At 35.8% G+C, this 14,512-nt stretch overlaps 1 protein-coding gene across 4 annotated transcripts in view; it reads right to left on the bottom strand.

Annotated features, from left to right (window-relative positions):
- LOC128992409 (alpha-taxilin) overlaps positions 1 to 12,164 on the bottom strand; it is a 30,179-nt gene extending 18,015 nt beyond the window's left edge. The window contains exons 1-6 of one of the 4 annotated variants that reach the window (XM_054415975.1): positions 12,019 to 12,164; positions 10,095 to 10,188; positions 9,546 to 9,962; positions 7,989 to 8,135; positions 6,417 to 6,611; positions 5,234 to 5,362 (exon numbers count right to left, since the gene is read on the bottom strand). In XM_054415975.1, coding sequence (XP_054271950.1) covers positions 5,234 to 5,362; positions 6,417 to 6,611; positions 7,989 to 8,135; positions 9,546 to 9,962; positions 10,095 to 10,157 — 951 coding nt within the window. In that variant the 5' untranslated portion in view covers positions 10,158 to 10,188; positions 12,019 to 12,164. Of the gene's footprint in view, positions 1 to 5,233; positions 5,363 to 6,416; positions 6,612 to 7,988; positions 8,136 to 9,545; positions 9,963 to 10,094; positions 10,191 to 10,381; positions 10,487 to 12,018 lie in introns of those variants that run through there. The other 3 variants (XM_054415972.1, XM_054415973.1, XM_054415974.1) reach the window with 3 other exon arrangements.
- Positions 12,165 to 14,512: the final 2,348 nt, after the last annotated feature.

The raw sequence follows: 14,512 nt of genomic DNA, 5'->3' as shown, positions 1-14,512 counted from the left end.
CTACAACCTACCACCAACCAGTAATAGGCCTACAGTGCAACACTGTATTCTTCATTACTCTACACAAATTTTTGACAACAGAAATACCTAAATTTATTTATTTATTTAAATAGTTCTAATCCTGACATAAAGAATCAGCCAAACTTTTCAAAACTGATATAATTTTTAACCTGAACCTCAAGATTCCTGACATAAAGAACCAGCCAAACTTTTCAAAACTGATACAATTTTTAACCCGAACCTCAAGATTCCTGACATAAAGAACCAGCCAAACTTTTCAAAACTGATATAATTTTTAACCTGAACCTCAAGATTTCTGACATAAAGAACCAGACAAACTTTTCAAAACTGTTATAATTTTTAACCTAAACCTCAAGATTCCTGACATAAAGAACCAGCCAAACTTTTCAAAACTGATACAATTTTACACCTGAACTTCAAGACCCCTGACATAAAGAACCAGCCAAACTTTTCAAAACTGATATAATTTTACACCTGAACTTCAAGACCCCTGACATAAAGAACCAGCCAAACTTTTCAAAACTGATACAATTTTACACCTGAACTTCAAGACCCCTGACATAAAGAACCAGCCAAACTTTTCAAAACTGATACAATTTTACACCTGAACTATGTCGAAGAACAAAACAAAAGTTTCAAAATATCCGTGTGGTGAATGCAACATCGGTGTAAAATACTCCAGTATAAAATGTACTGGTCCCTGCAACTGCTGGTTTCATGGTGGGTGTGTCAATATCACAGAAAAACAATTAAAAACCCTTTCTAAAGAAGACATTTCCCTATGGAGGTGTAACAATTGTAGTGATCTTTCCCTCACCTCTGGAAAGCCAGCGTTACAACTAAAAGAAGACCAAACTCCCACACCCCCAAATCAAATATCCTCTGAAAGTCAGGGTAACAAAATGGGCGAGGTAGAAAACAAAATTCTAGAACTAGAAAACTCAGAAGATCCCGATTTAGAAACTTCTCTAACACTTGCAGCAGAAGTTGGAAACGCACTTCTAGCACAAAATAGCAAACTAAGAGAAGAAGTACTCAACCTGACTCAACAAAACTCGAGTCTGGCCCAGAAACTAACAAACATACAAACCATTGACATCATGAACTACCACGCTCAAATTGAACAACTAGAAGACGAGAAAAATACTATTCTAATTAGAAACAACAACCTAATCGAAACAATAACTGAACTAGAACACCAATTGGAAAAGGAAGTAAGCCTAAGAAACACTCTCACAAAAACATTTGAAGATTTTGACAAAGACAGGGAAGAAACTTTTAATAGCTTCATCACAAAAATAAAGGACATGGAGAATGAAATTAAATGCCTTAGGCAAAAAAATACATGCAGCAGAATAAACACCGGAGAAGAATCTACAAAATCATTCAGAGAGACAAGCACACAGACAACCACTACAGAGGCGAAGGACCTCACAAACAAATCCACAGTTTCAGACAACAAAAAGCCAGAAGCATCAAACACAGAAACACTAATTCTACTTGAACTAAAGGCCCTAAAAGAAAAACAGAATAATATGGAGTCAATAATGAAGAAATTAGAAGATAAAATAACAGTAGAAGATTCCCAGCACCTAACAACTGAGAAAAAGGAGACTCCTTGCAAGCCAATTAACACACCAAGACGAGTTTCATATAATAAAAACAAATTGGCAACTACTAAGAAAACCCATTTCAGTGTTTCCTTGCAAATAGCAAAAAGCAAGTTGAGGAAAGAAGCACCAGAACACCAAAGTCAACCACAACAAACACAAAATCAAAATATTAATGAACCCAAGGCCATCAAAATCCCAAAAGGAGTTTGCTCTACTTTCAAGGGCACTATATCTCCCCCAAACAAATCAACTAAACCAAAGAACACAGGGAAACCCCCGATCACCGCCAAGCTTCTTAAGCCGGGAGAGACCATTGAAGACTTCTTTTGGAAAAATATAGACCTATATAAAAAGAATATTCTGTCACACACCAAGCGACTAAACATGACCAATATGGACTGCCTCTCTTCTCAAGGAGAACAGAAACATGAGCAGCTGCAGGAACCCAATTCAAGTCAACAATCCAATCACTCTACAGTGTCCCATACTATAACCCCTTTTTTAGAAACAAACAGCCTGAAAAAAGCAAAAGAAAAATCTGCAAATCTCCAAATAATTCTTGTGTAGCAATAATGCACCAAAATATTAGAGGACTTGCTACAAAGACGAACAGACTACACCATATTCTCAATGACACAAAACCAAGCATTCTAGTCTTGACTGAACACGGACTGAAAAAAACAGAGCTAGAAGCTACAAAAATTCCCGGCTACTCTTTAATTACCCACTTTAGTAGAGAAGAACATAAACTTGGAGGTGTTGCAATATATTCCAAGGAATCCCTTGCTGATACAGTATCAGCTATTAACATATCAAACACATGCCAGGAGTTAATTTTCGAAGCAGCAATGATTCGCATGCAGACAACAAAGAAAAAGGATATCTACATTCTGGGAATCTATAGACCACCAATCGAAAATGCAAGAATTGCCCTTGACCTCCTATCAGACACACTAGAACTACAAGAAGTACACAAGAAAAACCTCATACTCATCGGTGACATAAATATTGACAGGCTCACCCAAGATTCCAAAAACACCATGCTGGAAGAAGAGTTAATCACACAAAACATCTGGAGATTTCCTCTAGAGGCCACCAGAATAACCCATGACACAGCCACTTCAATAGACTGTATATGCTCAAACTTACCATATGCGTATATTACTGGACAAGTTGTGCATACTGGTCTATCTGACCACACTGCGCAGCTGTGCCTGCTGAAAACACACCAAGAAGACACTTCCCAAAGATTTGTAATGAAAAGAAGCCTAAACAACACAAACCTAAACAATCTAAAGGCTCACCTCCATCTACAAAATTGGGAACATGTTTACTCTTCACCGAATCTTGAAACCTCCTACAACAAATTTCATAATATTCTTCAAACAGCACTGGATTATACATGCCCGTTAAAGAAAACTAAAATTAGTACAAACAAAAAACATATGAAGTACTACGATCCTGAAGCAAAATACCTTAAAGAGAACTTTTTGAAAGCTCTGCAAAAGTTTGAGTTAACGAACAGAAATGAAGACAAATTAGAAATGATTAATAGAAAAAGGATATACGACATGAAACTAAGAAACCTAAAAATGTCCTCAACAGCTAGCTTCATAGAACAAGCTGACAACAAACCAAAAGCACTATGTTATAAACAAGGAAAGGAAAGGAAAATGTGAAGAGAAAACCCTTACAGAATTAGAAATAAATGGCAAACTCACAAACGACACAAAAGAAATGGCCGAACACTTCAACACATTCTTCTCAAATATAGCAGAAAATACCCTTGACCAAAACAGAGCAATCGTTATAGACCCTGAAACAGTGCTGAATGGAGAGGAACCAGTCTGCCCAATAAACCTTACCCTAACTTCAACATCCTATAAAGAAGTTAAAACGATAATAAACTCCCTAAAAGCCAAAACATCAAGTGGAATAGATGAGTTTTCCTCTAAGATGATAAAGCACTGCTCTCAAAAACTCATCTCTCCTCTGGTTTATCTTATAAATAAATCATTTAAAGAAGGCAAATTCCCATCCGCCATAAAAGTCAGTAAAATATACCCCAAACATAAAAAAGGACCAACTGAAAATGCTCAAAACTACAGGCCCATCTCTCTCATCTCCAGTTTCTCTAAAATCATAGAAAAAATTGCTCTGGCTAGATTAATGGCACATCTTAATCATAACAAACTCTTAACTGACAGCCAACATGGCTTTCGGAAGAATAAATCTACATCCTCAGCTATAACAGCACTAATTGAGTACGTCCTAGACCAGATAGAAAACGAACAATACATTTCCGCCATCTTCCTTGATTACAGTAAGGCTTTTGACTGCCTGGGCCACGACCTGATATGCAAGAAACTCGAAAGACTCGGTATAAGAAACTCTGCGCTAGAATGGTTCAAAAGCTACCTAACGGGACGTTCACAAGTCGTGGAACTGAAAAACTCATCAAATGAAGTCACAGAAAGTTTCAAATCTTCAAAAAGCAAGCTGACGAGAGGAGTTCCACAAGGCTCTGTATTAGGCCCGATTCTATTCATCTTATTGACTAATGACTTCCCCAAACAAATTGAGAGTGAAAATGCTGTTGCAATCATGTATGCAGATGACACAACCATTTTGATCAAGGACAACACAGCCCAAAACCTTTACCTTAATTCAAAATCGATCCTAAATAAAGCTATCCTCTACTCAAAGAACAATGACTTAGCAATAAACCCCACAAAAACTACAACTCTGAATTTCAGTAAGAAAAAATACATAGTCCCTCAATTAGAGGATGTAACAATAGAAAACCTCACAAAATTTCTCGGTGTTATCCTCGATAACAAACTAACATGGAAAGAGCACATCAACCACTTAAGCAAAAAAATCAGTACTGGAATATATGTCGTCAGAAGAATAAACTACATAGGCGGACTCTCCGTGGCCAAAACAGCTTACTTCGCACTGGTAGAGTCGCATCTTAGATATGGCTTGACAGTGTGGGGAGGAACTTCAACAAAAAATATGAATCGAATTCTTGTCCTTCAAAAGAAAGCCATAAGAGCCCTCGCCAACCTTGTCCCACCACAGACTTGCAGACTAGCATTCACAAACCTAGGAATCCTCACAGTGGTGTCTCTCTACATACTTGAATCTATAAAGTATGTGAATGAAATAAACCCCCCAAGAAACCGAGACCTGCACCACTACAACACCCGTCATGGCTCCAAATTTGCACTACCAGTTCACCGAACAACTCTTTGGGAGAAAAAACCTTCCTACACCGGCTGCAAGCTGAGGAACCATCTACCTGACTACCTGAGAGACCTGACTGGCAACAAGCTACACCAGGAGTTGAAGAAGTGGCTAATCGCAAGACCCTTCTACTCAATAAAGGAATTTTATGAAAATTAACATGTACAATTCACTATTGTATTGACACTATTGTAATTCTTGATGAATTAACAATAAAGAATATTGTATTGTATTGTATTGTAATGCAGTTTTAAGCCAATAGACCCATACCGTAACAGGAGAGTGTACATTATATCTTACATTTAACAGTTTTTCAAGTTAAACATGTAGACCAAATGGTACCAACTGACCAGTAACAGCTGTTGTTTCTCTCTCAATAGCATCTCTCGCTCAGCCGCCATCTCCATCTTGAGTTTGGCCAACTTGGCATCAGCCAGCTGCTGCTCCAACTGCATCTGCTTGCTGATTCTCTCTACTTGCTGAGAACAAACATTCACTATTAAGTATGAAACCTTATGGGTAATTTTTAACACATTCAATAAAAATCTTTACACATAATAACTACTATTTACTAAGCCTACTTAATATTTTCTTTGTGCCTAACAGCATTTGAATTTTTATTGGCCTAGGTTTTCTAAGGGAACCTTCCGAAAATTAGTATTGTTGACATCTAATGTCAAGATTATCATTAAATCAATATTTGTTAGACAATATTTTTTTATTTGGACAGATCCTGTTTGAAAATTATTATCCATGAAACATTAGGAGGTTCATTGACTATAATGATAAATCATTTGGCAAACATCAAAATTAAATAGCCTTATAGCTGTTATAATCCTTCAATATTTTGTGTATATTTTTCCTGTGTCATTGGCAACCTTATTTTTAAGGCAGACATGTTTATTTATATCAATTATTATCATCAATTATTTAAGATGGGGACGCCACTATGTGCGTATTTTAACCCAAAATATGAGTGAAGGATGAGTGAAGGAGGAGTGGCGCGATCTTGTAGTCTTGTTAGTAAATAAATTCTTTTCTCTCTGGGAGATGTTTACGATTTTGCCACCATCAAGGGAACTAATTGGTGGGGGCCGCAAGAACCTTTAAATCTGGCACTGGTTACCAGCACATATTTTTAATATTCATAGCTAAATCTCATTACAGATTCACCCCAATTGTATGATTAAAGATATATCTAAGGGCCTATTCACACTGGGCCACCATGGTGGTCGGTCGAAATGTGCATAAACCACCAGCTCAGCCACCATAATGCAGCTGCAGCCGCAAAGCTCACAGTTTAATCATGGACATAGAATAAGGTGCTTTAGCATATATTTTTGAAATTGCAAAAACGTTTAAGAAAAAACATAGTTTTTGGGTTCATCCGTTTTTAAGAGATAGAAGTATCAGAGGGACTTTTTTCACTAACTACCAAGACCTTAGAAATAACCCTGACAAGTTTTAACCCCCCAGTGTGAAGGGGGCCTAATGCCTGAATTAGTTTAAATGTACCTAAAACATTACACTCACCTGCTGTCTAATCTCATATTGCTCACATATGTTCTTCAGCTTGGTGGTCATATCTATATTGTCATCTCTCAGCTTCATGTTTTTGTCATTGTTTTGTTGCATTAAAGTAGTTATTTCGTTCATGGTGGTTTGAAACTTGGCTGATACTTCTTTTCGCTTTTCTTCTTCCTCCCTGATTTTAAGTAGACTTTCATCCTGAACATGATTAAAATTTTTATTAGAAGAGAATTTTGTAACTCTGAAATATGAGTTGTTAAGCTATAAGCCTATGATGGATGTCCTATCAGCATTCATTGGGTTAGGGATAAAAGACATAATGATGTTCAGTAGGGTAGGCCTAGTGCTGCAAATGAAGGCTGTAAAAACTTCAAAAGAGCTATGTTAGGCCGGCCGCACACCTGATACAGCAAGGCACGGCAAGGCGAGGCGAGACGTCTTTGCCTCGCCTTGCCGTGCCCGATGGAGGTTTGAGATGCATACAGCACGGCACGGCAAGGTGACTTGAGCACCCACATGGTCGATCCCATGGTTTCAGTAAAGTGAGATACTGTGTGTTAATGAGGTTGTTTGTATATTTTGTGACACTTTGTACTACACATTTTGTGAGAATGGATGCAGAAGGCGAAGAAGAGGCTGCTGCCATCGCTGCTATATGGTACCATTGACTGTTGTGTTTATATAGTCAATGATGGTACCTAATGAATGTAATGGATGATCTCCCTAACAGAGAATCGTGGGTGCATCCCATCAACCAAAAAAGGAACTTGAAACCATTCATTGCAGAACTAAGAGCAGATCCGGAAAAAATCATAATTACTATTCATTGGAAGTGCACACTGATTTTGACAGGGGCTGTCACTGCGCTGAACGTGGTGTCGATCCTCGCGCATTCGCACATCGTTTTGCAGCAAGCCTTTTGCCCGAGAGACGAAAATTGAAAAGGCAGAGCAAAGCGCCGTACGGCGCTGTTTTGCCTTGCCTTGCCGTGCCCGATGATGTGTGCGGCACCCCCATTTGAAATAAAAGAAATCTAGTCGCATAAGGCGCCTTAAGGCGAAACGTCGCGCCGTGCCGTGCCGTGCCGCATCAGTTGTGCGCCCGGCCTTAGTGTGTGGCACAGTTTAAAATTACTGAAACCATGAAAAGTACTCCAACTATAGCCATGCAAACCAACAATCTGCCCAACTTTGACATCCAATATATAGGATATTGGATAGAGGGAGAGGCAAGGTGTATTAATGAAAAAATAGCTGAAAGACTTTTTAATGAACATAGGTTGATGCGTGGTGTTTGCTACATCATAGGATGGAGAGATGGAGGGGGACTATCGAGTAGGAAACCATCGTCAAAAGGATAGCTGTGGTCAGTCTCTGATATAAGGCGAATGAGGTCCTGGTCAGGTTGCACCATAAACTTATCTGCACAGGTAATCTAGTACATTTAGTCTGACCCCATCAAAGCAAAAATCTTTATTTTGAGGCAACAAGCATTCTAGTCTTGAAACTGCAGAATAACTTAGTTCTAGGTGTATAGTTCTTAGACATGACAGGAGTTAAGTCAAGTTTGTACAACCTTAATAGCCTTGTTCTGTCGCTGCAGCTCTCTACACAAGTTCTCCAGTCGGCTGCGGGTCAAGATAGCTTTGCTATGTTCAGTCTGCAGTTGTTCCTTCTCTCTCTGCAGCATGCTACATCTCTTTTCAGTCTGCTTGTGAAGCAACTAAAAATAATCAACACATAAATAAATATTTCTTATAAAATGGATAAATAGGCTAGCCTAATGTTTTTGTGACAGCCTAACTTAAATAACAAGTAACAGTTTTCACTGTGAAGATATTAACTTAAAATAGCTTTCAATCAGGGAAAACTAAAACACTGGATGGTTTCATGAATTAAGTTAGTCATGGAGACAAAGAGAAGACCCGGGGCATATAGAATACAGGGGCTGGCTCACGTCTTTAATGTAGCACTTGCCGAGATGGTACCGCTCCCCCACCTCCTGTGACGTCACTGGTCTGTCAGTTGGGCCTCCTTCCATCACGCGGCCAACGAAAATCTCACTCTTTTACACGCTCCCCTACCGTTGTACAAACACATTTCTCATATGAAACTTATAGGCTATTGTTTTATTTTGCATTAACTTTAGAATCCAAATATCCAAACAGTTTTTAGTTTACTAATGTTAAATTGGTTTTATAACAACAAACGTAGAGAAACTACAATAATAAAACTTGAAAAAGTCCCTTAGTGAGGAATATTTTTATTTTCGAGTTAGGCACAAACTTTCAGTGTGAAAACTATAGTCAATCAGTTCTTCCACAGTAATTACTTAACACTTCTTAAATACCCCTAACAGTTAAAATTAATAAATCACCTCAAAAGACCCGAAAGACGATTGTCACAACTGAGCGCTGGCGGGTAATTTTGCCGCTCGCCTCGCAATTTTTAGGTTTTTGTTATGGCAAAACTGCATCAAATACGCGGGAAATCAACTTCGCTCTTTCATTGTTATTCTCGTTTCCTGTTTGTTTCTGAAGAAGATAAAAAAAATTATCACAAGATGTAAGTGGCTAAAATCAAAGTTCAAAGTTTGTTCCTATCTCAAAAATAAAAAAATCCCCGCTTAGTGACTTTTGAAGTTCACAGGTTTGCAATCCTTATAATTTTCCCAAAAAAAAAAAACATATTATTGATCATAACTAAAATATTTTTGGACCTCAGATTTGGTAGTTAATATAGATTACAACGATATAAGTTTCATAAGGAAAATTGAATTGTGTAAATTAAGGGAAGCGTTTAAATGAGTGATTTGTATATGTACCGCGCGCTAGCTCCACCCGTGGAGGCAGCCCGGTGATGTCACAGCCACACGGCAGTAGGACCACTTTGCTAGACGTGAGCCAGCACCTGTATTCTTTAGCCCCGGAGAAGACCCCAAAAATATGGATGACCCTACATTTGTTTTAACTATTCATCTGGGTTAGAAAAAAGAAATTAGGCTAACTTAAGTTAGTCAGGAAGTCATAAAATAATTGTAGAGCTGAAGTCTAAATTCGAAATCAAACCAAAAAATAATGGTAAAACTCCAAAATTATAATCACTGAAATTAGGCCTATACCTAAGTACTAACCTGCAGTTTTCTATGTTCATCAAAAATGTCAGCGTACTTCTTGCACATGGCCGCAAGTTTTTCTTCAGTGGTATGCAAGCTATTTAATGCTCTTAAGACATGGTCTACGCTCTTATCATCTTTCTTGCGAGATTTTTCATCTCTAGAGGATCGATTCTTAACTGAAGCTTCACTTGCTGCTGATGGCAAAGAGGTCGGCCTTGGAGTCCCAGCAACAGTACTCGGTTGAGCAGGAACAGCTGGTTTAGCAACTTGAGGTGAACACTTCGCCGCAGGAGATGAGGTTTGAGATTCAGATTTGACACATGATTCATTTGCTGTCGGAGTACTGACAGTAGTCGGTGAAGGTTCTACTTTGGCAGTATCACTGACAGAAACAGGCACTTGACTCAGTACATCAGGAACAGCTACTGGTACCTACAAAGAAATGTAATTAGTGCCTAGGCATAGTTTCATAACTGTGAATCAAGTTATTTGTGAATAAATAAACATTATAATCTCAAGTTTGAAAAACTGTGACATTAAACTTGTAGGAGATTTCTTACTTACTGTAGGTTGGCTTGGGTTATTATTCGAGGTAACAGTTTCTGAACCAGTTTTACAGCCATCCATGTTATTATTTCTTCAGTATCTCATCAACAGGCTAAAACAGATCAAGGATTAATATTAAAATTACTATACCGAATTGAATGGAGATGCAAATAAGACGATCGTGATATGCAAGAATATGGATTACGGCCTAGTGTAGTCAGCTCTGAAATTACGGGCACATCCTGTTAACGAACCGTGAAAGTTATCATTAATAACACACACAACTTGTACTGTACACTAATTACCTTATTTTTTTAGTTTTAAATTAGTAGTTAACTGAAATTAAAAATATTGCCCTGTCTGTGTTTAACCGATGATTATGTTTTTGAGGTTATAACATTAACTTTCTTTTTCTTTACATACACTTTTTTTTTTCAGACATTATGCCAATTATTCAGAATACAGAACAAAATACAGCTGGGCTGAGTTTATGGTGAAATGCAGCCAATAACAAATGTATGATACGAAAATGTATAGAAACACGGAATATTTATCCTGTAAGTATTTTATATGTCCAAAAATGATATCCACAGGCTATTTTGAAGGAAGGAAATCCCTATACTCTTTCCCCTGTATAAGTTTTCCCTCAAAATACCTGACCAGCAATTTCACTAACTAAAAAAAATGTTTACAGTAATATCATAGATACAACATACTCCTATAAAACATACCTACTCCTATTAGTAGATCCCAAATATATGTTTTGTAGTAAATGGTAATGATGGACTTGTTCATTCCTTAGTGAGTCGATACAAACCATTTTCCTTCCACCATGGATACACACTTACTAATTTTACTAACTTGTAAAACCATTATACGATATAAAATAATAACGGTTTATTTATAAACGACTAAATGTCCTATAAAAAAACTGATTAATCTATGATTAACTAACTAGGAATTTAATACTAAAATAGCAGAAAACCAGTCGAGATGTACATTGGGGATGGGAATTATTTGGTTTTGCGAATTTTACTGTGCTAAGCGGACGTGGGGAAACATCTCAAATGAACCTGCGTGTAACTTCTGACTTTGAATACCGCACTGAATTTTGTATTGTTTCAGTGCCTAAATGTTACATTTTCTCCGTATGAAAATGTACACTAGTAAAACATGCGTTACATAACAGTTACATAACATGTTATTTAATTTATGAAAATTTACTAAAACCTGGATTAAAAAATTAACTAACAGTTCGAAGCGAGTTGTTAAAATTTAATCAGGCTTAGAAATGAATAGATATTTATCAAGCGATACATTATTTTTTGAGATCGTTTAAAAGTTAACTTTGATCAAACAAATTTGCAATCTCGCATTGTATTTAACGTAATTTTTACACGAAACCTGAAAAAATATGAAATTTGCTATGACCTATTTTCGTATTTTTGAAAGACATATCCAGTCTAGCCACTATTTTTATACAATGATAATATTCCTTTGTGTTTCTGCGTCTGTTTTTCTTAATGAGGTAACCGCAGGTATCTAGGTCATGTGTTATTTTAATTCTTCCCTTCTTCTTTATGTGTTATAATCTTTGATCATTAAATTCCAAATAAAAACTGATAAGGATTAAAATAGTTCAAAAATCGTGGAAATCTCACAATTTTGTTTTATTCTAGTTTAAAGGAATTTGTTTAAAAACACGTGCGTCACATTCGACCTTTTCTTATGCTTGTACCTACTTAACTTCTAAACATTACGGTAAAACACTGCTACTTACACAACTCTACTTTATAGAAAAGTAACACATTTTCACAGGAAAATATTACAATCTTTTTTATTTTTGTTTATATTAAATTAACTCAAAACTCATGACCAAATTCGGCTTTTCATTTCATAGATAGATAAATGTTATATTAGATGTTGAACATATATTACTTACTTACGTCGTATCCAACAAACGTAGGTAGTTGTACACAATGTGTCGTACCGGCAATCAAGAAAGCTTCGCACTTTTGATAAAAACTCAGAAAGGGTTAAAAGAAACTAAAAGTGTCGCAGCTAGACTCGCCAGACGTTAGCAGAGATGTGTTATTTTGGATAGAGTGTTATTTATAGATAATGCCGAAGACACTGTTGGGAAGGGGGATTAGGTGATTGTTTTGGCGCGAATTGTCAATTTGAAAAGATACACATGTTGATTTTTTTCTGCGGGATGCCTAGAAACAATCATAGTTTGATAAAACTTATTATTCTAAATTATAAGTGAGAAAGTTTGGATGTAGATAGATGGATGGATGGATGTTTGTGACAAGTAAACGCGATAAGTACTGGTCGGATTGGGCTGAAATTTGGTGTGATAGTTTACATTCCCGACTAACATATGGACGCATTCTTATCTCAAAAATCCTTTCGGGCTCCGCCCCAGTGGCTCTGGAGTTTCCCATGTAAACTTATGAGTATTCATCTTAGGAATAACAGAATTTTGTCAGCTGTTTCAACTACACAAGTTGGTTCTATGATATTAATTTTTTTTTATCAGAATTTATTTTACAATCTGTTCAAACTTCAAATATGAGAACAATATATATGATATTAAATAGCATTAAAAAGTTATAAGCAGGTTTACCAACTGGGTGCAGCACTATTATTGTTTTTTTGAATTTATGACAACATCTAATTTGAACCAAATAGCAACAAAAAGCTGTGAAAAATGAGAATTTCACTTTTTTATTGTTTAGGAGCAGTGGTAGAACATTATGGCTATGGTAGATGTGCTATACTATAGCATACCGTAAATTAAAAGAACCAAATTTTCTTTGTTACAAAATGAAATGCAAACTCAATGAAGTCCTAAGTAGGCTATTAGGAGATGAAACATTTTTTAACTAACTTAGGATATAGTATTTTTTTGTACATCAGAGCATCCAAACGTAAGAGGACGTCAAACTTTTAAATCAAAAAACTAAAAAAATTCAAGAGAATTAGTATATTGACATAAATTATCACAATATGCATTCAAATATAATTTGAAATTTTTAACCCCATGGTAAATAACATTTTTTATCAAACCAAATTTAATATTATGCAAAGCAACAGATAAATGAAATAAAAGGTATAAATTAATAAATTTCAATTTGCAATGGTAAGGAATGTCCCTAAAACAAACACGAAGGCACGACTGGGATTTTGCCCGCACTGTGAATGTAATAGCCATTGTTATATTGCAATATAAATTTAAAAACCACAACAATTTTGAAATACACATAGAATTTAATAACTCAACATTCAAAATTAAGATAAGAAATACAGTACATAGTTTATGTAATAAACTTTATTAATAATACACAAATTATTAAAATCCAAATCTTAAAGTCTGGCTACAATAAAATATTGCCATGCTAAATTAAATTTAGATTATATTTTTAATAGGCTACCATAAGTTATCAAATATTTACACATTAAAATATTATAATCAGATCAACCTTAATTTTACAGATAATTTTACATTCTTTACCTTTTACAAAACCCATTCACTTCAAGTTAGTTGCCTTTGAAGCACAAACTGTGGAAGAATAATCCAACTAAAGTTTGATCAATGTAGCATCAGACACTCCAAGCGATCGAGGATAAAATACCCCCGTTGCAGCACACATGCAGCCATAATGTTTCTAGGTTTTTGCTTGTCAAACTAATTAGATAAAGTTATTTTAAATTCAGTTAATGCCAAATTACCACTACGTTTCTAACTACTGTACAAGGAAAAGGAAAATAAAACCCATGCACGTGTTTTTTATGTATAATAAAGTTGTAAAATACAAACGAGAAATAGTACCAAAACTTTCGAAGCTATAACAAATAAAACGACAGAAATTAATTTCTCCTCCATGAGGATAACAGGGGAGATAATATAACAAACTGCTTTTAATATTTTGGTTACCAATCTAATGTACATGGAATAACTACCCATATTTTTGTGAACACCTGGAAATTATTGGATCATCTAAATTGGTTTGTAAAATATTACAACTAACTAGATTACCACCCAATATAAACACAATAGTAGTTTAGTTTATTGCTACGATTAACACACCAAGTGATTATCCATTGAATTTGAAAATACTTGAATACAATAATGCCATTATGAAATTATTAGTAGGCCTGGAAATGAGTCAGGGGGATTTTTTATATGAAGCATTTGTTATAAAACAAACTCTTTAAAGTCTGAAATGATACTAAAAAGTTGGAATCTTTCACGACAAACATAACACATTAGTAGTGTAAACCTAGTACATATATAGTTTTTCTACAGATTACTTCAAATGGGGCTTACGACCCCAACCGCCCCTCTTTGTTCTCGGCTATAACTATCTACGCAGATTATTCAATTAAAAAACATTTAAAACATATAAAAACATATAAAACATTTTAATGTT

Source organism: Macrosteles quadrilineatus, unplaced genomic scaffold, assembly GCF_028750875.1.
Source record: "Macrosteles quadrilineatus isolate MER2022 unplaced genomic scaffold, UCM_ALF_1.0 Scaffold_4__1_contigs__length_99947679, whole genome shotgun sequence".
Taxonomy (NCBI): domain Eukaryota; kingdom Metazoa; phylum Arthropoda; class Insecta; order Hemiptera; family Cicadellidae; genus Macrosteles; species Macrosteles quadrilineatus.
The sequence above is the reverse complement of the archived record's forward strand: the minus strand, read 5'-3'. Positions and strand labels throughout refer to the sequence as shown.